General features: G+C 38.3%; 1 protein-coding gene and 1 long non-coding RNA gene across 5 annotated transcripts; one reads left to right on the top strand and one right to left on the bottom strand.

Moving 5' to 3' along the window:
* Positions 1 to 11,857: 11,857 nt before the first annotated feature.
* Positions 11,858 to 20,640, bottom strand: eif4ea (eukaryotic translation initiation factor 4ea). 2 transcript variants are annotated; one of them, XR_007036185.1, is made up of 8 exons: positions 20,572 to 20,640; positions 19,349 to 19,446; positions 18,924 to 19,019; positions 18,368 to 18,431; positions 18,031 to 18,144; positions 17,660 to 17,799; positions 13,142 to 13,273; positions 11,858 to 12,983 (listed from the first exon to the last, which is right to left on the bottom strand). XR_007036185.1 is itself a non-coding variant. In XM_047352624.1 (7 exons), exons 1-7 carry the CDS (start codon positions 20,587 to 20,589, stop codon positions 12,869 to 12,871), a joined length of 645 nt encoding a protein of 214 aa, XP_047208580.1. In that variant the 5' UTR covers positions 20,590 to 20,629; the 3' UTR covers positions 11,858 to 12,868. The 2 variants fall into 2 exon arrangements, 1 of the variants encoding a protein (XP_047208580.1); XM_047352624.1 differs by lacking the exon at positions 13,142 to 13,273 and having other exon boundaries at positions 20,572 to 20,629.
* Positions 20,020 to 22,146, top strand: LOC124859788. 3 transcript variants are annotated; one of them, XR_007036187.1, is made up of 3 exons: positions 20,020 to 20,515; positions 21,102 to 21,290; positions 22,075 to 22,146. It is a non-coding gene; the product is annotated as an uncharacterized LOC124859788 (long non-coding RNA). The 3 variants fall into 3 exon arrangements; XR_007036188.1 differs by having other exon boundaries at positions 22,079 to 22,119; XR_007036186.1 differs by lacking the exon at positions 22,075 to 22,146 and adding an exon at positions 21,598 to 22,061.
* Positions 22,147 to 22,168: the final 22 nt, after the last annotated feature.

Below are 22,168 nucleotides of genomic sequence, written 5' to 3'. Positions count from 1 at the left end.
TAAAACTGCAGTTAATTTTAAAACAAGAATTTTGTGCCTAACTTTCAATTGAATGTAAAGTTTATCTAATTCCCACTGGTTCATAATTACACATACAGGCTCAGATATTTACATACATCTCCACTTATAAATGTCCCTCAGCAAAATGAAAGGTAACAACACACTTTCCGTAGCCATTAACAAGTATCTGGAATGATTCTGGTGAGATATTTGGCCACTATTCTTACCAGAGCTGTTAGACCCCATTATGTTGATTGTTTTCCTGGCACTAACATGTCCTTCAAGCATCGTCTCTTGATTTTAATTAGGGTGTATCTTTCAAGAAGTTTATTGTTAGCCAACGTTAACCATTCCAAGAGCAGTCTTGATGTCCATTTGGGATCTTTGTCCTAGCTGTGTTTAAGTTTCAACTATCTGACACAAATCATACATCATTTCATGTAATGAACTGATCTTGTCCTAAAAACATATCCAAACTAGAAAAAGTAAGACACAGATTTGAAACGGTTTAAAAGTCTTTGATATCAGATTTTTAAGGGCATGCGCACTTCAAAAGCAAATTATTACAATAACCTTTTATCCAATCCCAAAGGAAATAGTGAAAGAATCTGAAACAGCTTTATTGGCAAGGCTTTCACACACAAACAAGCGATTTGACTACAGTTCCACTGTGCTCTCAATGTACCTTTTAATTCTAAATATACAAATTTGGTGGGAAATCAGAAATAGTTCTTTGATGTAAATATATATGCAGTGTTTTTACCAAACAAGAAGGTAGAATTAAATGAAAAATGCAAATTATTGATCTAAAGAATCAATGCATTAATAAAAACCTCAAATATAAATGACAATCAAGCCAATAATATTGTTAAACAACCATAAATGACAATATTACAAGCAGAATTTATGCTTTTTTTTTTTATATGTGACACTGTTTTCTGGACTTCACAAACATTTATTACAAATAAAGTTTTTTTTAATATAATACTAATATGATGTTAAAAAAAAAAAAAAACTACAAGAGTAAAACGGACAAAGTTTAGTGGGTTTTTTTTGGATGAAGAATCTGCCCAGGCTTTGTGCAGCCAAGATCCATTATGGTTTGGTACTGTGCTGTTTTTGAACAGTTGACATTTCAATGGCTGACTCATAATTCTTTCTCAGAGCACCCCTTACTAGTAAGAGATTTTTATTCCTTTTGACGTGGAGGCCATACCAGGACGTTTGTCAGCTTTCTCCTGATTGTGATGCTGTGTTCTCGGCCAGGTCACAAATGCATTATTTTTAAAGAATCAATACAGCTGCTCGGTCCGGCTGTCACAGTGTGTTAAAAAAAAAACAAGTTATTTGATGCTGATGATGTACAGTTTCAGGTATAAAGCATGACTGGCCGCTGTGGAAGAACATGTACTAAGAAACTGTTACCGTGGTTTACTGGGAACCACTGATGCACTTTAGCACGGCTGCTGAAAAAATACATCTGATGTTGCTCTCACTCAGATTAAAAATGTTTTAAATTATTCTTATTTATTTGAAATATCAGAAATTATAAATATTTTATTTATAATATTTAATAATTTGGACCATCATTTTTTTCTGCATGGTATGAATATTTAACAAACAACTTAAATGAATTTTATTGAATAAAAATCCCTTAGCAAGTTGCAAGGACACTATATGCTTTTTGCAGGCATGGAAAAGCTTCTGGAATAATTCTGACCGGACATTTGACCATTTGTCTAGGCAGAAACTACAGATTACATTCAGACCCTGCTTTTAAACAAACGTCTTTCATTTCTAGGGTTGAGGTCAGGGCTGTTCAAGAAGCTTAATGTTAGCATGTTTTGTCCATTTCAAAACCAGTTTTGATTTCAACCTTCTGACTCAAGGCTCAGGCTGTCTTGGAACAACCCAGGAATCACCACGGCCCAAGACTATCATCAACCGGAAGATGTTGGAACACCAATGTTACTGACCATGGTTAAGTAAGAGAAAGCCAACCAAGACAGAAGCCCCCACTCTATAACAGAGACCTTCATACAGTATGTGACTGAGGTTTGCAGCTGTCCACATGGACAGGCCAAATGCCCTCTGAAGTATAGTTTTATGGTCAGAGGAGACAGAGACTTAGCGGTTTGACCACAATGACAAGGTGATGTAATTTCAACAAAGGAACAGCCCACATTGAACTGAATAGAATAGAATAGAATGTTGAAATTAGAATAAATGTCTGTTTTTGAAAAAGAGCCATTCATTTTGAACTCAACCCCTCATAAAGTTTAAAAAAAACTTTGCTTTAACAGAGTACTTTTCTCTCTGTGTTGCCTTAACGACAATATTAAATCTCAGTCCATTTCTTTTCAAGACCTTTCACCGTTGTATTGAGAGGACATTGATGGGAAAGGTTGTGTCTCTGTTTAAGTTCTGTGATCGAGTGGTGACCTGTTCTGATGTTCTGGTAGGTTTTCCTGCCTGCCACAAATCTGAACAGAATGAAGCAGGTATATGACACGAAGGGCTGGAAAATAAACAAATTATACACGTCGCATAATTATTTGCTTAACAGTTTTAGAAATGAAATCAAATCTTCTAGCAACTGTCTTTTATAAATCACAGCAGTGTAGGAGCACACGTTAATATCAACATGCAGATTACATCACTATGTTCAAGGGCAAACTGTGCACTCACACTTCAATTCAGTGAACTGCTAAATAAACTAGCTTACTGTGTTCTCACTTTATGGAGCAAAGTCATTGTGCATGTTCAGACACACAGAGTCCATGTTTCTGTGGGAGAGCATGGGGAGATATTCATGGAAAGACTCAGAAATATCTGACAGACATGTTTTCATTCAATAAAATGTTGTTCTCTCAAACGGATTTTCCCAAAAGAACACATTAACATTTTCCTCTGAAATAATGTCATTTTTATGGGAATTATGGCTGTTTGAGCTATGCTAGGTTGGTAAAATGCTTTCATATTTTCGAGAACCGGTTATGTTTTCCAATAACTGCTCCACATCTGTGTGACTTCATTTAGACTTACAACTCTGAGCCAGCAGAAAAAAAAAGTGAATAAATCAAAATATCATTTTTTAGGAAACAACCAAGTTTAACACAGTGGATACAAAACAAAGAACATGAGAGACTCTGGGTTTTTTGGGTTTCATAATAATGGTATGATATTTGAACGAGTAAGTAAGGTTTATTTATATTGTACCTTTCAAGACAGAAAATCACAAAGATTTAAACAGATACGTTTTTACCTGTCTTTTCAAAGAGACCACAGTGTCTACCGATCTCAAGTCCAAACGAAGAGAGTTCAAGAGTCTGGGGGCCACTAGACAGAAGGTTCTGTCTCCTTTTATTTTTAAGTGTTGAATGGATCCCCATCAGCAGGCCCTGATCACAGGACCTCAGGGACCTGCCAGGGACCTATGGGTCCAGAGGTCCTCTGAGATAACCTGGTACCTATTCGAGAAGAGCTCTCCAAGTCAGTCAAATAATCTTAAATTGTTCTCTGAAATAAACCAGACGCCAACGTAGTCAGACTAGTGTTATAAACATACATTTAATTCAGGTTCGACATAAATTAAGCTTTAAAAGTGTTGGTGACCAGGAGTTCAGAACGCTGACTTTTTTCAATGTTAATTGTAATCAGTAATTTCAAAATGTGACAAGAAAATTTTATTTTTTGCCAGTTTACAAACTAATCCAAAGAATCCAGTGATATATAACTAAATTAATAGCAGATTTCTACTAAATTAACATCCACCACCTCGTCCTTGCCTCACAACACTGTCCTTTCAGTGTTGCTGTAGTAGTTTGTTAGAGCAGCATAAAGCAGGGATGAGAGGCCAGTTGTTAGAAACACAAATTGCTTTCCATTGGTCTAAATGCATTGATCATTAGTTCATATTATCAGGGCACTGAACTTAAATGAAAATATAATTTAAGATGAAACGTCCCCTTAAACATTACCTACTAGAATTTCTGTAAAGCACACTAATAAAACAAACTAGTAACAAAGTACCCATCCAGTTAAGAGTTTTATCTTTAATCTTTCAAAACCTTTTTATGAGTCTGATTTAAAATAACAGAAACCAAACTTATATTTCTTTACAAAGGAAAAACTAGATTATGAGTATAAATGCAGCTGTTTCTGGCCTCTGAGGTTTGTTAGAGAACATTAGAGAACAACCAGCATCATGAAGAACAAGGAACACAACAGACAGGTCAGGGAGAATGTTGTGGAGAAGCTTAAAGCAGGGTTAGGTAATGAAAAATGTCCAAGCTTTGAACATCTCACATAGCTCTGGTCAGTCCATCACCTGATCATGGAGAGAGAATGGACCAACTGCAGACCTACCAAGACATGGACGTCTAGCTAAACTGAAGATGGTTGGAGCTAAACACAGGACAATCCTGGAGGAAAAGCTGTGGGAGGCTGCAAAAAACCTCACACTGGGACGTAAACATACTGCCAGAGCAACAAGGGAACGGTTTAGACTAAATCAGATTCAGGTGTTAGAATGGCCCAGTTAAAGTCCAGAGCTAAATCCAAATGAGAATCTCATGTTAAAACTGATGTTCGTTGACATTCTCCACCCAGTCTGAATGAAACTTGAGCTGTTTTGTAAATATGAAAAGATGGGCAAAGAAATCAGTCTGCATGTGAAACACTAAAAGACTTACAGCTGTAACTGCAGCAAAGGTTCAGCAAAGTATTGACACTTGGAGGCTGAATACCAATTTATGCCACACTTTTGAGATTTTTATTTGTAAACATTTAGTAAAACCATGCATCCTTTTTCTTCCGCATCACAATTATGTTTTACTTTGTGTCCGATTATCACATAGGATACCAATAAAATCCATTGTATATGAAAATGCTTGCAAGGCAATTTATTTCTCAATAAACATGTGTATTTTAGGTTATCTTCCAAATTTTGCTTTAACTGACCTGTAAATTAAGGATCTTTGAGACCTGCAGAGTTTTGCTGGATGTGTTTAGGAACACACATATGTTTATGCAGGATACATACCTAACATATTCTACTTTATAAATATTTATTTATTTATTGCTACAGGAAAAGACAGCATGAATACTGACTATAGGACTCTTTTAGCAGTACCATAGGCATTAGCTTACCAATTGAGCTTAGTTTAGAGTCCTAAGAAGCAGCTGCTGGAGAGTTACAGTGAGCTAAAGGTTCACTGACATGTCTGCCTTAAAAAAACAGAGGGTATCAACACCTCCTGCAGATGCGAGGTACTTTCTAAAACCTTTCATGCTGCATGATGTCTCATCCACAGTGGTGTCATGTCACTGAGTCTAGACCTCCTGCACCTGGCACTTGTGTATAAGAGGTGGGCTGAAGAGCAGGAGGTTGTCAGATGCCTGCAGCAATGATGTGTGGGGTTACGCAATGCAAATGTTTCCTTTTTTTTTTAATTTATGGATAGGGTTGGAGTTTAAAGTGTGTAAATAGGAGAAAAAGCGCTCAGCTGCTATTTACAGTCATTGTCTTCCCCAACTGTGTGCAACCGACATGCACTCACAGGAAACTCTGTTTCCTCTAAAAAACGATTATGAAGGATTCAGCGGTTTGATGTCAGGTGTGCAGCCACATTGCCTCCCGGTGGACAGTTTGGGAAAGGGTAAGAAATAAAATAAATCACTGGGTCTGACTCAAGAGTGCACTCTGTTTCATCATTAACATTTCCCATAGCAACAAAGGTGAGACAGTGTTATATGTTGACTGTGGCTGTAATTGGCTTGTGCAAATCTCTGTCCTGAATTCAGAATGCAGACGACAAGCCAATTCTTTCTTTACTGAATTCTTACAATTTTTTATTTATTTATATTGAAAATCTTTAAATACTGAATAGAAGCAAATCCCTGCAACCAATCAGATGTTATACATAGCCTGCATATCAGAACGCAGGCAGCATGATGGTTTGGTATAGGGGCTGTTTTGAGGCATTGTTTAGCATGTACACCCCCATCCAACTAAATAATTTAAATACTTTTGGCTGAGCATGTAGAGAGTCGGGGGTGTGAGGAGGATTGGTTTCTATATGTTCTGATTTCTTGTGAGCTTTGATCGCTTCAGCAGCCAAAAGAGCTTAAACAGAACAATGAACAGACCTGTCATCAAAGTGTGCTTTGATTAGACAAGTAGTGAAGAATATCTCAACATCCGAATTAGCTGAAATCATGCAAGTGCGAAAGGACAAATTTAAAATGTGCCAAAGCTTAATTCCAAGGTGCATCAGACTGGTTGTATTTTAACATTGCATCATCCCATAAGAACTTAGACAAGAGATTGTGTAGCTATAGCATGGTGTTTATGCATCTACAAAGTGCACCCTTTTACTTGAATCAGTCACTGATTGGACTAATATCAGCTTGAAGTGAGCCCTGGGCTCAGAAAACCCTCAAAGAGAATTGTCATTCTTGTTGCTGATTATCTTGTGTGAGCCTTTTAGATGGAGCATATGCCTCTGTCAATTACAGGTGTCTGCTTGGATCATCAATCACATCAATCAGAACATCAAGAACTTTTTTTTTTCAGAACATCAGGATCTTCAAATCCAGACACCTCAGATGTGTCAGCTGTAAGCACTACAAGAGGACAAGATGTGCTAATCAGCTGCAGGGGGATAGCAAGGATTTGCAAAATCTCATTCTGAACACTGACGCTGGTGTGATCAAAGTGTCATCATAAACATAATTTAAGGAAGAGCTTTAAACAAGAAACACAGTCTAAACAACAAAAAGTAGTAGATTTAATTATGTATTTATCATCATAGAATATGACAAAGAAACTATCAAGCTGTGCATTTGATCATATTTCAAAAGGCTTGAAAGAAAGCCAATTTACATGAAATAAACTGAAATGTAATATCAATGACAAAATGTACTAAACCTGAGCACATTTTGTCACACTGTGTGATAATCTAAAACAATGTAGCGCAGAACTGTAAAGTGGAAACAACGGCATCAATTAACCGCTATTAAAATTGGGCCAATATTGATATCTGATAATAACAGTGATGTTATGGACATTTGATAAGCGATCAAATATTGATTTTATATCATAGAAAATTCCCTACCCTTACGACACCATGAAAAAAACAGTTAGCCCATAATCCTGCATTGCATCACTATCACATGACTGCGCAAGGAAAGCATAGACAAGCAGCCAAGAGTCCCCAGGGTAACTCTGAAAGAGCTACAGACATCCACAGCTCAGGTGGGAGAATCTGTTGTTGCACAATATTAGTTGTACACTCTACAAACCTAAGAGTTTGAATTGTTGAAAGAATGCCATAAGTATTCCCCTCTGTGGTTTTTCACAAACCATGCCGGGACGGTGCTCTGGGAGATGCGTGCAGCCTGGTCAGTGACATTTCTGTCTATTAGAGATTATGAGTACAGTAAGACATATGTTTGGAGTGCAAAAAATGAACCCCTAGATGGATGAAAATTGTCCACACTGGGGTAATATAAGGAGATTCACCATCACAACGATATAAAACCCTGAATGCTTGTCAATGGTGGGAAACTCACAAGCAGTCGAGAGAAGAGGAGGGCATCTCCTTTGGATCATGCTGCATAGCGTGCAATCTGCACACTGCCCTCCTCTTGACTTCCTGATAAACTCTGCTACAATAACACACTTGCCTTCCTCCATTCCCCTCCCTGTTTGTTGATTGTTTCCCGTTTGGTGCTACTAGAACTGTTTTGCCTAAGCTCAGTAAAAGCTGATGTTTGGAGTTCTATATCCCATTAACTTAAGATGAATTCAGAAATCTGGTTAATAAATGAGAAAACATTTGTGTTGTGTCCAACACTTTTTTTGTCTTGGTGAGTTTTCATTTGTCTGTGAAAATGTCATCCCTAAAAAGAAAATGCATCAACCATCTATGCTTACAGGCCAAATTTTGATCCATTCTAGAAACGTGTTCAGGAGCTGCACAAACTCATTCAGAGAGTAGCAAACTGCCCCTGGGTCGAACTGTGGACACCCATGGTTTAGAGTCTGCAGTAAGCTCCTGTCCTGGCGTTACCTCAAGCAGTTCAACAGCGACACATAGTGGTCTAAACATTTAACAATCACAAAATAAGCTCCTCTCAGGCAGTTATGTCTTATCGTCCGCCATTAAAATCTGTTCTGTAAAAATGTGCAGGTAGAGAATCTGTCTAAGAAAATGTATCTTATTTTCCAGGCTGGGCTGTGTTGCTTTCAATGCAATTAGATGTATTCAATATGCTTTACTGCATACTATCTGTGTAAGTTAATTCAATTCGCCATGAATGACTGAGCCTGAGGATAAAGAAACAGTTTCCTAATCTGTCTTGAGAGAAGTCGAAAACTAATTCTGTAACCAAAGATGAAACACGAGTTAAGGAGCATCCGGAAAAGTTGTCTTTATAGAAACGGAGATTCAGTATTCCCACGCTTTCAGCTTTCCCAAACTGTTTTACATTACACTTATTCTAAAACTGATTTCAATCTAATTCCTTTTCTTAAACAACGTTTATTCTAAAGTTTCTTGTCCTCTCAATATACAATTACAGCAAAGTGAGGCAAGAACAGTAAGAACAAATAGTGACTCAGCAAGTGTTACATTCAAAAACAGTTTTCCAGCCAGCTTGAACAAGTAGGAGTACATCTTTCAAAATATTATTCCATATCCAATACTGAAAAATAAATATACCTATATGTCATATAAAAATAACAAAAAGGGTTATGTTTAACCAAAGTGAACAATGAAATGGAGCTTTGCAGTAATTTTTTAAGCCCTCTTGCTGGTGAAGGAGAGTGGGAGGTAGCGCTTTAAGCTAAGTCCGTTTTATCATTATCCTTGCCATCATTTAAAAGATTTGAAGTATTTAAACTTTCCTTTTCCCAATTCACCCAATGGTTTCAACCATACAATAGACTTGGGATGGAGTGGCAAGTTAAACTCTAAAATGGCTCGAATCTATTCTTTTATCCTTTGCCAGGATTTTAAGGCAGAATAGTCCCAAATAAATATGTAAATGGTCACCAGTTTGTTTGCAGTCCCTCCAAAAAAAATCAGCTTCATCACTATTGGATATGATGGAGTCCTAAAAACATCTCATTGATTGGCCTGTTTGTAAGTTTATGACCTCTTTTACAGGCCTCCTTCTATTTTTCGATAATTGTGTTTGCCTCAACGCCTGCTTCCCCTTCCCATCCGAGGAATTGTCAGATAATGAGGTTGTAGGTGTCTCTTCATGGTTGATGTTATTTTAAACTTAGTTTTCAAAAAGCTATAAAAAAAAATTATCAAAGTGTTTAATAGGATTCGAGTTCTAAAAAGGACAATATATAATCTCACAATTGTAAATACCTAGAAAAATCAATGAGCCATAAAGCAAATTTATCTTGCAACGGTTCAAAGGATTTTAATGTCACTTTATCAAACATTTGGTGTATAGTTTAGGTTTTTATCTGCCCAGATCGTAAATCCAGGGTCATTTATTGGGTATATAATCTGCAATCTGCCCGGGATGTTGATAGAGGGGCACCAATTTTCTTCCTCACTTGTGCCCATATCCACTGTGTGGGCACAATTCATTCATTTTTTATTTTAAGTTCTCTATATTTCTTTTTTTCTAAAAAAGGTGCAGTCCCCAGTGAAACGACTTGGCAAGCATGATTTATCCGTTTAATCCAATTTATCTCCTCAGCCTGAGATATCCATCCTACTAAACATCTGTGCCACCCAATAAAAGTTTTAAATTAGGCAAATCTACACACCCATTTTCCATGGGCTACATAATTTTAGCCAGATTCTAGGTTTTCTCCCTTGCCACACAATATTATTTTGTCTAAGAATTTAATGGTGCAAGGTGGCATCGAAACAGGGAGGGTCTGAAACAGATGAATGAGATTCATCCTCACTGCCTTTATGCTCCCTATTAAGGATAAGGGAAGGATTTCCCAGTGGGCCAAGTCAGATTTTATTGTCAAAATCATCCATCCATTTTCTTTAACAGCTTCTTCCGTACAGGGTCACGGGGGAGCTGGTGTCTATCTCTAGCGGTCTATGGATGAGAGGCCGGGTACACCCTGGACAGGTCGCCAGTACATTTCAGGGCTTGTCAAATTCCATTTGCCATAGTTTTTGTTATACAATTGCGAGGTCAGTGGTATAAGACCTGAGCCTAAACCTATAAATCCTTGGGTGGGCCAATTAATCAAAGCAACTCTGGCGGCCTGTCACCAGCCAACATCATTGCTTGCTACTTGTAGCCTGATACCTTTCTAAAATCCCACAGGAAATCTAAAAGTGCAGGAACAGAGGTCAGTGGATTAGTGATATACAGTATCACATTATCTACATAGAGTGATATTTTATAATCTACTTCACCCACTCATACTCCATTTATTTTTACATTATCTCAAATAATTTCAGCCAGTGGTTCTATACTCATCCACCCACCTCACCCCCATCCCCAAAAGGTGTCTGTTTACTTGAACTTTTCATTTGGGTTCTATGTACAACACTCTAATTATCAAAACTAAAACCAGAATGAAATCCCATTCTACCCAGTGTACTTTCCAGATATAACCAATCAATGTATCAAATGCTTCCTCATGCTTATTCTTTTTTTAATGAAAAAGTTCAATAATATTTTTGCTACATTTATTACAAATGTAAACATAAAAACATAATCGGTAAAGAAGTGATTAGACCCTTTGTTGTGAAACTGAAATGTGACTCATGCGTGTCTTACTTATTTCCACTGAACCCCCAGGAGATTCTTCTGCAACTTTGTTAGAGGCCACCTGTGGTAAATACAGCTAACTGGACATGATCTGGAACCAAATGAGGAAGTCAAAGAAACTGTTTGGGGACCTCCTAAATAAGATTATCAGAGGACAAATGAGACAGTATACCTGAATTTTGCACCTTCGAGATCATCAGTGCAAAAGTAATTTTCTAGTCTGATTAATCCAACTCAAAACATTTTGTCTGAATCCATCATGTCTGTACAAAAGTCTGGCTAACATCACTACTTTAAAGCATAGTAATGCAAGCATCATGGTGTGGGGAAGTTTATATGTGGCAGGACCTGAACAACTAGTCCACATAGAGCAGGGGTTTCAAACTAACGTCCACAAGTGTTGGTGTCCAATAACATTTAGCCATGTTCCTGAGCCAACACACCTAAAGCAAATGGCTGGCTTGCCTTCTTAGTATGCAGTGAAGTACTTCAGTCTAATGATCTAAGTGTTTGATGCATGTGTGTTTAAGCAGAGAACCATCTACAGGCTCCAGGTCACGGCCCACGGGGGCTGGAGTCTGAGAGCCCCGCCGTAGAGTAGAATGACATCCACTGAATATTAGGGCAGACTGGGAAGGTCCTAGAGAGACTGGACTGAAATCCACAAAAGACTGGATGGACGCTGACCTTCAGAGGACACCTAAAAACAAGCTGACAACACCAGACAGCTGCCATACTGCCAACGGTGCTTCATTAAAGATACCTTTTTATGTCTTCTATTTTTAATTTACTCAAATTTCTGAATGTGTTTTTATTTTATCATTATGGGCTACTTTGTGTAAAACCAAACCCAAAGCTGCTTCTGTAATGTAACAAAAGGTGGAAAGAGGAAAGCTCCAGTTGTACTTTCTGATATCTCCGAGTGACTGAACCTCTACACAAAACCGTTTCCCGGGTTGGCTCGGTTCATCTGAAAGGTTCATTTAAGCTGCAAAATTTAGTACTTCAAAATGGAAACCAGGATGGATCATTTACATATATTCCTACTCAGGTTTTTAGATATCTTCAAAACTGCTGTCCAAAAACATCATTCATTCTTTAATATATATATTTATTGTTTTCTTTCCATTTCTTATCAGAGAACACATCACTGTACAATTTATTTACATTGGTCCTTTATACATACACTGTAAAATAAAAAGATGCAGACAGGGTTTAAACACCGAAGGCACAATTTAGTAAAAAAAAAAAAAAACATTTTACCTTAAACAAATGTTATGTTGTTCACTGCAGATTATAGGCCTTTAAATCTGTCAGAAAAGCACTAAAGAAAATGGTCTCTTCTTCATCTAAATAAACATCGATTCTCCAGGACACGTCTTTGCTCTACAACTGAAAATGTTCACATTCATCTGAGTAGAAGCAGCTCAGCTATGAACGGCTTGAAATTCTAGAGAAAAAGCTCCAGCAAACTTTTCTTTGTGGTTGTTTAGAAGGAATATTTTCTGCAGCTGAACTATGCAAAGACTCAACTTCTGTAGATATTAATTAAAGCATAAATACATTTAATTTCTCTGAATGAATTCTGGCTTAATTTAAACACTTTGCTTCTGAACGAGGTTTTTAGAAAGAACATTTCTGCAACTTCAATGCCAATAGAAAGAGCCGATTTACCTAAAATGGACCAACGATACCAAAAAGCCACATTTTATTTAAACTAAATTTTTTTATTGTTAATTTTGATATCATTTTTATTAGATCCAAGCAAAATGTCAACTCAAATTAACTTTAGTAAACTTTTAAATCATTGGACTGCTTTAATTCATAATCAGGAAGCTTTTTGATATTTCCCTTTAATATTTAACAAATTTAAATCAAATTTTAATACACCAGAAACTGATATCTTTAGTCCGCAAAATAAAGTGTCCAAAGAGGTGCTACATTTTTAATTGCACATACTCTCTCCCCAAACAGAAGCTTTGGTCAGGCATTAAATGGGCAAACAAACAAAACATTCTTCCTCCCAGTGGATTAATTTGTCAGGAAGATCATGGAAAAAGACATAAAATGTGATGCAAATAACAGATGAATCCAGAGGTCTTTAGGCAACAAACTTGTTCTTGGTGGTGGAACTGCTCTTTGTGGCTGTATCGGCATGTGACTGGTAGCCAATTATCACTTTTGGTGGGACGCCTAGTCTCTCCTTGTACACTCGCCTAGAAGCACAAAGATGAAGTCACAGATGAGCTGAGGCACACTGAAAGTCTACTAAATGTTATACTACTTAAACGGCTGAACATCACTGAGGATTACTGAAGCAATGTTGCAAAAGCATCAGAAAACTGAAACAAAAAAACAAATGTAATATAATCACACTAATGCAGAGGTGTCCAACTCAGGTCCTCAGAGACCTGGTTCCTGAATGCTTCAGATGTTTCCCCTGCTCCAACGCAACTGATTCTAATGATTATTAGCTCCTCAGCAAGGCATCCAGTTCTGCAGAAACCTGCAAATGACCCATTCATTAGTTTCAGTTGTGATGAAAAGGGAGAACAATCTAAAAACAAGCATGCCCAAGTCCAGCTCTGGAGAGCTGCTGTCCTGCAACTTTTAGATGCTTCCCTGCGCCAACACATTAATTCCCTCCTCTGCACGCGGTTCGGCTCTGCGGAGCTCTGGTAACAAGCTAATTTTTGGATTCAGGTGTGTTGGAGAAGGGATGCATCTAAATGCTGTAGGACAGTAGCTCTCCAGGGCTGGACTTGGGCACCCCTGACCTAAAACATGCAGGACATTGACCCTTGAGGACTGAGTTTAGACACCAAAGCTCTAACGTAGCAGTTTTTAACTAGGCCCTCATAACCCACTGTCCTGCATGTCACACATATCTAAAACATGAAGGACAGTGGGCCATCAGGCACAGGGTTAAGAATATTATTCAGATGGAAACCAGAGCATGTCTCCAAGGACCTTCAGACCTACACAAAATACGCTCACAAGTCAAAGAGGCAGAAACAAAATGATGGTTTCTATATCAGAGGTAAATAAAACCAATGAATAAAAGCTAAGTTAAAATAACCGAGTACAACGTTCCAAAATAAAAATAAGTGTGGGTCGGTTAGCATCATCAGTGTTAAAACCACTGAAAGGTTTCATCACACAGTTCCTTTGGTTTGACGCATTTTTCAAGACATGTTAGAGAAGCAGCAGAGAGCCGTTTTCTCTGGCTGTTTGGAGCATAGAGGAAAGCAGCACTGCCCCTCCCCCACCTGCTGCTGTGAACTGCCTGTAAGCTGGCTGAAAGAAGGCCCTCTGCTCTCAAGTCAATGTCAATTTATTTATATAGCACATAAAAACAACAGAGGTTGCCCAAAGTGTCTTATAATTCAGTCGAATGAACAGATAAAACAATAATAAGAGCAAGGAAGTACAAAAATATTTTAAAAAGTTAAAACGAAATACATTATAAAGCAGCTTTAAAAGAATCTCAAATTCTGATAGAATCAAATGCCAAGGAATAAAGAATCTAGAAGTCTCAACGGTAAACTGTTCCAGAGCTTTGGGGCAGAACCTGCAAAGGCCTGATCACCTCTGAACTCCAGCCAGGATCTAGGAACATCTAAGAGAAACTAGTTGGTCGACCAAAGAGCTTTTACTGCAGTGTGGATGCTCAGGAGATCACACAGCTACGATTGGGCCAGATCTTTTAAAACAAGCAATAAAATCTCAAAATCAATCCTAAATCCAACAGGAAGCCAACTGAGAGAAGCTAGAAGCGTAGATAAGCGTTCATGTTTTCTAGTGCCTGCTGCATTCTGTTCAGTTTGTAAGCGATGCAGATTTGATCTAAACCAACATACAAAGCGTTACAACGGTCCAACTGAGAGGAAATAAAAGCATGAACCAACTTTTCAAGGTCTGTTTGGAAACATTTATGAGCCAAAACATCCTTCTTATTGTTAGGCAACATTGGGTTAAAGCTACAGATACCAAATCTAAGCAGCATGTCCGTTAGGCAGCCAAATACAAGCTGGCTACCAGAGCAGCCATCCTGACTAAATAATAAATCAGCAGAAATGTATTAATCTGTGGAAAAAGAAGAAATAATGAAACACTGACTAACCTTAGAAAATGGTTATTCTGTTTTTAGCTCAACTCTGAATTTAAAGTGTAATAAATGTTAGAATTATTAAAACTAATGTTATTTTAGTAGCAGTTTCTATAAGTTTCCTAAAAGTTCTTTAAGTTAACTAAGTAACATACTTATAATACCAGAGAACTTATATTTAATGTTCTTAAAGAAATAAAGGAAGTCCATCAACTGCAGCTGATTCTTTTACACAACGTGAAGCTTTGAAGGCCTCAAACAGTTCAAACTAAGCTCCATAACAGCTGTTCTTGTTGGGTTTCAGGCCACTGAAGTCCCAGATTCCAAACCCAACCTTGTTAAACTTTTTCATGACAAATGGAGCAGGTACTAAATGACCAACAAGAACATTTTGATTTTTGTTTCCTCTAGGGTTCCACTATGAGGCTAATAGGTCCAGCTTTAAAAAATGCTTCAGCAGGGCAGCTTACTGGCTGACATGAAGGACGGTTTCACTTAGAGATGCAACTAATGGTGCTTAATAGGAGATTTTTTACAGTCTTTAAACCAGGTGCCACTGAGGAGTTCTGGATAGACCATATTTATACAGGTCCTTCTCAAAATATTAGCATATTGTGATAAAGTTTATTATTTTCCATAATGTCATGATGAAAATTTAACATTCATATATTTTAGATTCATTGCACACTAACTGAAATATTTCAGGTCTTTTATTGTCTTAATACGGATGATTTTGGCATACAGCTCATGAAAACCCAAAATTCCTATCTCATAAAATTAGCATATCATTAAAAGGGTCTCTAAACGAGCTATGAACCTAATCATCTGAATCAACGAGTTAACTCTAAACACCTGCAAAAGATTCCTGAGGCCTTTAAAACTCCCAGCCTGGTTCATCACTCAAAACCCCAATCATGGGTAAGACTGCCGACCTGACTGCTGTCCAGAAGGCCACTATTGACACCCTCAAGCAAGAGGGTAAGACACAGAAAGACATTTCTGAACGAATAGGCTGTTCCCAGAGTGCTGTATCAAGGCACCTCAGTGGGAAGTCTGTGGGAAGGAAAAGGTGTGGCAGAAAACGCTGCACAACGAGAAGAGGTGACCGGACCCTGAGGAAGATTGTGGAGAAGGGCCGATTCCAGACCTTGGGGGACCTGCGGAAGCAGTGGACTGAGTCTGGAGTAGAAACATCCAGAGCCACCGTGCACAGGCGTGTGCAGGAAATGGACTACAGGTGCCGCATTCCCCAGGTCAAGCCACTTTTGAACCAGAAACAGCGGCAGAAGCGCCTGACCTGGGCTACAGAGAAGCAGCACTGGACTGTTGCTCAGTGGTCCAAAGTACTTTTTTCGGATGAAAGCAAATTCTGCATGTCATTCAGAAATCAAGGTGCCAGAGTCTGGAGGAAGACTGGGGAGAAGGAAATGCCAAAATGTCAGAAGTCCAGTGTCAAGTACCCACAGTCAGTGATGGTCTGGGGTGCCGTGTCAGCTGCTGGTGTTGGTCCACTGTGTTTTATCAAGGGCAGGGTCAATGCAGCTAGCTATCAGGAGATTTTGGAGCACTTCATGCTTCCATCTGCTGAAAAGCTTTATGGAGATGAAGATTTCATTTTTCAGCACGACCTGGCACCTGCTCACAGTGCCAAAACCACTGGTAAATGGTTTACTGACCATGGTATCACTGGGCTCAATTGGCCTGCCAACTCTCCTGACCTGAACCCCATAGAGAATCTGTGGGATATTGTGAAGAGAACGTTGAGAGACTCAAGACCCAACACTCTGGATGAGCTAAAGGCCGCTATCGAAGCATCCTGGGCCTCCATAAGACCTCAGCAGCGCCACAGGCTGATTGCCTCCATGCCATGCCACATTGAAGCAGTCATTTCTGCAAAAGGATTCCCGACCAAGTATTGAGTGCATAACTGTACATGATTATTTGAAGGTTGACGTTTTTTGTATTAAAAACACTTTTCTTTTATTGGTCGGATGAAATATGCTAATTTTATGAGATAGGAATTTTGGGTTTTCATGAGCTGTATGCCAAAATCATCCGTATTAAGACAATAAAATACCTGAAATATTTCAGTTAGTGTGCAATGAATCTAAAATATATGAATGTTAAATTTTCATCATGACATTATGGAAAATAATGAACTTTATCACAATATGCTAATATTTTGAGAAGGACCTGTAGACAAATGATTTTCATCCTAAACGCAAAATATGTATTTTTTGTACAATTATGGCCTAATTACTGCTCTGAGTGGGTTGTTCTTTCAGCAGATGGCATATTATAAATTCTGTATACTCCAGATAACGATTATTCCATTACTAAATTAGTTGACGATTATTTCAGTAATCGATTAATCACGATTAATCCAATGAATTCTTTCAGCCCTATTTGCAGTTTTGTTGAAGTATAACAGTGCCCTAATTTCTCACCCCGAGCTGCAGCACATGAAATGGAGTGTCAAATTATTTCTCAATGGTACTTAAAAGTGTAGATGGAAAGAGCGATGAATGAAGATTTGTGCAAATTTAGAATCTAATCAAAGGTCATTTAAGATCTTGTGAGATCTGGGATTATTTCACTTTTTAAGGCCTAAAACTGTAATGATTTCATTTGTAACTTTAATACTCAGTAATCAGATAATGCATTTGTGATTTCAATGTGTGGTAACACATAGAAACTATGGATGTTTTAATGTAGGTTAAAGTGAGAATCTGATGCGTAGGTGAAACAACTGTGCCGTTAATAATTACAGTCTGAGCAGCTCACCCTATGTGTGTGATGGCCTCCTTGTTTTCAAAGTCTGTCGTCCAGATTGCGATTTTATCTCCTTTGGCTCTTACGTTAATGACGGCACCACAAACATCATCACTGTGGTCATCAAATGCTTCACCCACGAGACACAAGAGCTGCAGGCCGAACACGAAAACGGATTATTATTTGCAACAGATTTGATATTTTAGACAAAATGCAGTTAGTATCTGATGTGATCATAGTACTGACCCAACATAACAGGGAAGGAGGTATTAAAAAATATTTTGTCTTCAAACATTTCTGTGCTGGTATGTTCTAGATTTAATTGATCAAATTAAGCCTAACGAAGGAAAAACTAAACGTGGTTTTAATAGAGCCTAGCATACCGTCTCCAACCAGAACCGGTCCAGATCCATTTTCCGTTGCTGTTTGGACAAAGTTATCAGCCAGCGACCACCTCGTCGATTCCTTTCATCCTCCCACATGGGTTCGATCCCGTCCTTTGGTCAAATACAAACCCAGAACAGTCCAGACATGGAACCAGCAACTCCCACTGATAAAACTCAATGGGTTAAACCACCTTTAACATACTGGCTCTCTGAAGTGTTTGGAAAACACTCTTCATATTTAACCGTCACATATGGATTTAAACTACAGTCAACAGCACAAATGTTTATGGTGAGAAACAGATTATAGTGATTAAGTGTAAATGGTGAAACTTACCTTAAACAGTGAATAGTCACACCCAGACATTAGATTACTGGAAAGCTGGATGTGATTATATAATCTGTAAACAGAAGATATTCTGATCAAACATACATGCAACTTTAACTAAAATAGCATCAAAAAGCTCATTTATTTCAGTAATTCGACTTAAAAAGAAACAAATAAATTGGTTTATTACAGAGTGGTAAACTCCAAACATTTCTGTTCATTTTGATGATTCTTTCCTTCCGCTCATCTGTCCATTAATATGCTTAAAGCTCAGTAAACAGTCTGTTTCTGTAGCAACTCTTACCCTCCATGTCAACATAGCTCCTAAGTGAGAAATAAAATAGATTTGAAATTAGATTCCAAATTCCTCAAGATGCCCCCTGCAGATTACAACCAGTTACATCCAGTTTAGAACTTCCATTTACTGCTGATATGAACCGGCTTCAGGTTTGTCTTCATCAAGATTTAATATCATTGCCAAACTCAATTTTTAAACATTATACGTTGATCTGATGTTGCGTGGCCAAAGAGTGCGAATGAATCTCTGAATCAATTATCTACTTACGCCCAGAAGTCTTCCACAGTGTCAAACTTAGAGATCAGCCGAAGGTTCGCTTGCCATGTTTTGCTTTTGTCATTTTTGAAAAACCAGAGAGCCCACCTGTAAAAACAAAAGATGATGAGTTTTGGAGAAGCTCAGCTGCATGCAACGTTTCCAAACTACACAATCTTTTCCTGTGCAAGTCTCAGAGGAGAATGGGACTTGTCTGCTTAAATCTGAATTATTTTCAGAACCGTGAATGATTACAGCAACATGCATCCAAACAGACTCTTTATGCTCCTTCCTCCAGTTTAGGTGTTTAAGCTTCCATTTCCGATCAATCTGAGGAAACTGACCTTACAATTAACAAGTCAGTGCAACTCTTAACAGCTCCTTAGAAAACTTTTGTTTTTAACTTATTTGGAAACAGAAACCTGAAAATGACTCGCCTGTTTTGTAAAGGATGTTTGATGTAAGCTTCAGGACTCACAACCTTCTGAAGGGCTTTTTCACAGCTGTCCTCAGAATTAGCAGGAAGTAAACTTGTCTGTTTGGAAGGAATCAAACACTTTTAAAATAGTACAAACAGCAGCTTGTGTTTCTGATGTGTGGCTGATTAATGCAAAGCATCTGTAGCCACTTCATTTGACCTTTGACCCATTTCTCCTTTTTATTACTGCATTAATGCTATGACAGTGTATGAAATATTTCTGCAACCCTGTGACATTACCAGCATTTCAGTCCACATATATTTGGAACATTTGACAACTGATGAAAAAAATTTTATTGAACGTTTTTAATCTCATCAGGTTTCCTAAACCCAACTCAGAACTCCATACTTTGCCAGAATCACAGTTAACGCAGTTATTAAAATCAATTTTTGCCCGTTTTAGAAGAATAAATTGATTGTGTTTACGATATTTCTACAGGTCATTCTTCTAACAAGAAATCTGCAAAATCCGTGAGTGTAAGGAGACAAACAGATAGATGGAAGAACAGACAAATCGCCAGATGTATAACTAGACGATGACAGAAAGATGATGGATGGAAGGACGGGAAGCAGGAAGGACAAACATGTTGGGACAGGGAATACAGTCTGAACTGAGATACTTTTCCACACCTGGAAAATAATAAAAACTAGTTTTCAAACTGCGTGGGAACTTTGTCACACATTTAAGGTTAAAGAAACCCGTGGGTTTCTGCGTGTACAGAACCGTTCATGTATCCGGCAGAATCTTTGTCAGAACCGAGCTTCAACCCATCTGCGGAACAAACGGCTGACGTCCACGTTTTGCTCCAGCGTCCGTGATCCCATTCATTCCAACATCAACAGTTTGATTCAGAACAACTGTTCTAAACGACCTGGAGAAATTCCTGATGTGTCTTCCGAATCAAACGAGATCTTCGACGTGAGTTACCGGAAAACAAGTCCAACAATCACTAATTTCCCAAACCGCTCCAATTAAACCGTCGGTTTGCATCCGCGACGCTAACTTCGTGTGAAGCTAACTGTCAGAGTTTGGACCCCGTCCTCAGCTTCTGTTTCCTACTCGGAACCGTCGCCAACGTTCCCTTCACCGTGTCTGTGTTGAGCGGTGGATAAACATGCTCTTTAGGTGAGTTAGAGCCACACGGAGAGCTTCGGCTAACAGCAGCGATGTGTGGGACTCACCATTACAGCGGTCGCCATCTTGGAATCAGATGGAGCCTTTTTGGCGTGTTAAAATAGCTGTTGACGACGCATGCGCACTTAGATTACAAAACAGGTTACAGTTGACCCAAAAGGCAGAAACAGAACCACCTTGTTCTTATTCATGTAGAGAAATCAAGCTTCATGTTTAGATTATTTGAAATATATTTTAAAACGATAAAGCCAGTGAAGTACGCGATATATTGCAGATTTCTGCAAATGTTTTTTATAATTAACGGAATTTCTGACCCGGTTTGTAGATTTTAAAGAACCAAGAAGTTGAAGTGTGATCCTACAGCACCTGCATTTTCTTGATCATGGCTAAGTCACGGAACCAGTACCATAAAAGAAATCAAGTCGAATTTATCAAGACTGATCCACTTAATTCACTATAATGTTTTGGGGTTTTCAGTCTAATCTTTCAGCCAGCGTTGTTTGTTTTGCCTTCATAAACCAGAACCCATCTTATCCTGCAAGATGTTTTTATTTTTTCCTAATTGGTTACAACTCAGCTCTGAATTTAAGAGAGAAATACCACCCAGTCTTCCAGAGTACGAACCAGAACCAACAGCATCCCAGACCTCTCTGGACAGACAGAACATCTGTTGAGGCTAAAGCTGAAGATCCCTTCAGATCAGAGACCAGGAGCAGAAACCCAAGTTGATTTGGAGAAAGTCAGCGACCTCCTGACCCAGCAGCAGGTACTCTTCTGTCCGTTCTATGATTAGGCCGATTTTCTGATGTCAGAACCTGCAGAACCATAAAGGCTTTCCTACCTTTAAATTTCTAGACACAGTGATAACGTTAGATCTATAATCAGCTGATTATCCTCTGAACTTTCATTTCACTTTAACTAGATTTCATGTTTCTTTTCTTTAAATCAACAAAATATGTAAGTCTGATTACTAATCAGATAATTCTATTCATGACCAGATCCAGTATAAATTTTAATATCAATATAGCCTCTGAGAATAAATATTTCATGTCTGATTGCATTCTATGAAGTAGAGGTGGACAAGATCGCTCCGACTCCCAGGAGGAGGATGGGTCTCTGTGCGAAAAATCGTCATCTTCCAATCTGAAAGTTGCTGCTTCAGTTTCATGTTCCTCCCCCATCATGTTGATGTGCCTTTGAGCAAAGTAGTTTTACCCCATGTTGCCTACCAGCCCATGTTGGTGTATTAATGTTCATGTTAAAAACATTTCACCTTGTATGTCATGTTTTTACTGTCCAAAAACATTTGAGCCTGATCAAAAAATACAACTTATTTAAAAAGAGATTTTTGATGGAGATAATCATTGCTACATTTAATGATCCACCATTTATGAAGCATTCTCAGCTCCTACATACAGGTGCGCCACATGCATCATGTTCAAGCTTTTGTGAGACATTATCTTTCTCTACAAAATGTTTTCCTCTTTAAAAATAGCTGCACCAGGGTTTTATTTTTATTTTTTACTCCTGAACACCTTTTTTTTGTCAAGTAAGAAAATGACCAGCTGACCGGTGTGAGGGGAGAACCTGTGTTTGGGGTGAGACCAGCAGTCAAAGCCCGGTATGCTCATCAAATGTTAAATC

This window comes from Girardinichthys multiradiatus, chromosome 23 (assembly GCF_021462225.1).
Source record: "Girardinichthys multiradiatus isolate DD_20200921_A chromosome 23, DD_fGirMul_XY1, whole genome shotgun sequence".
Taxonomy (NCBI): Eukaryota; Metazoa; Chordata; class Actinopteri; order Cyprinodontiformes; family Goodeidae; genus Girardinichthys; species Girardinichthys multiradiatus.
The sequence above is the reverse complement of the archived record's forward strand: the minus strand, read 5'-3'. Positions and strand labels throughout refer to the sequence as shown.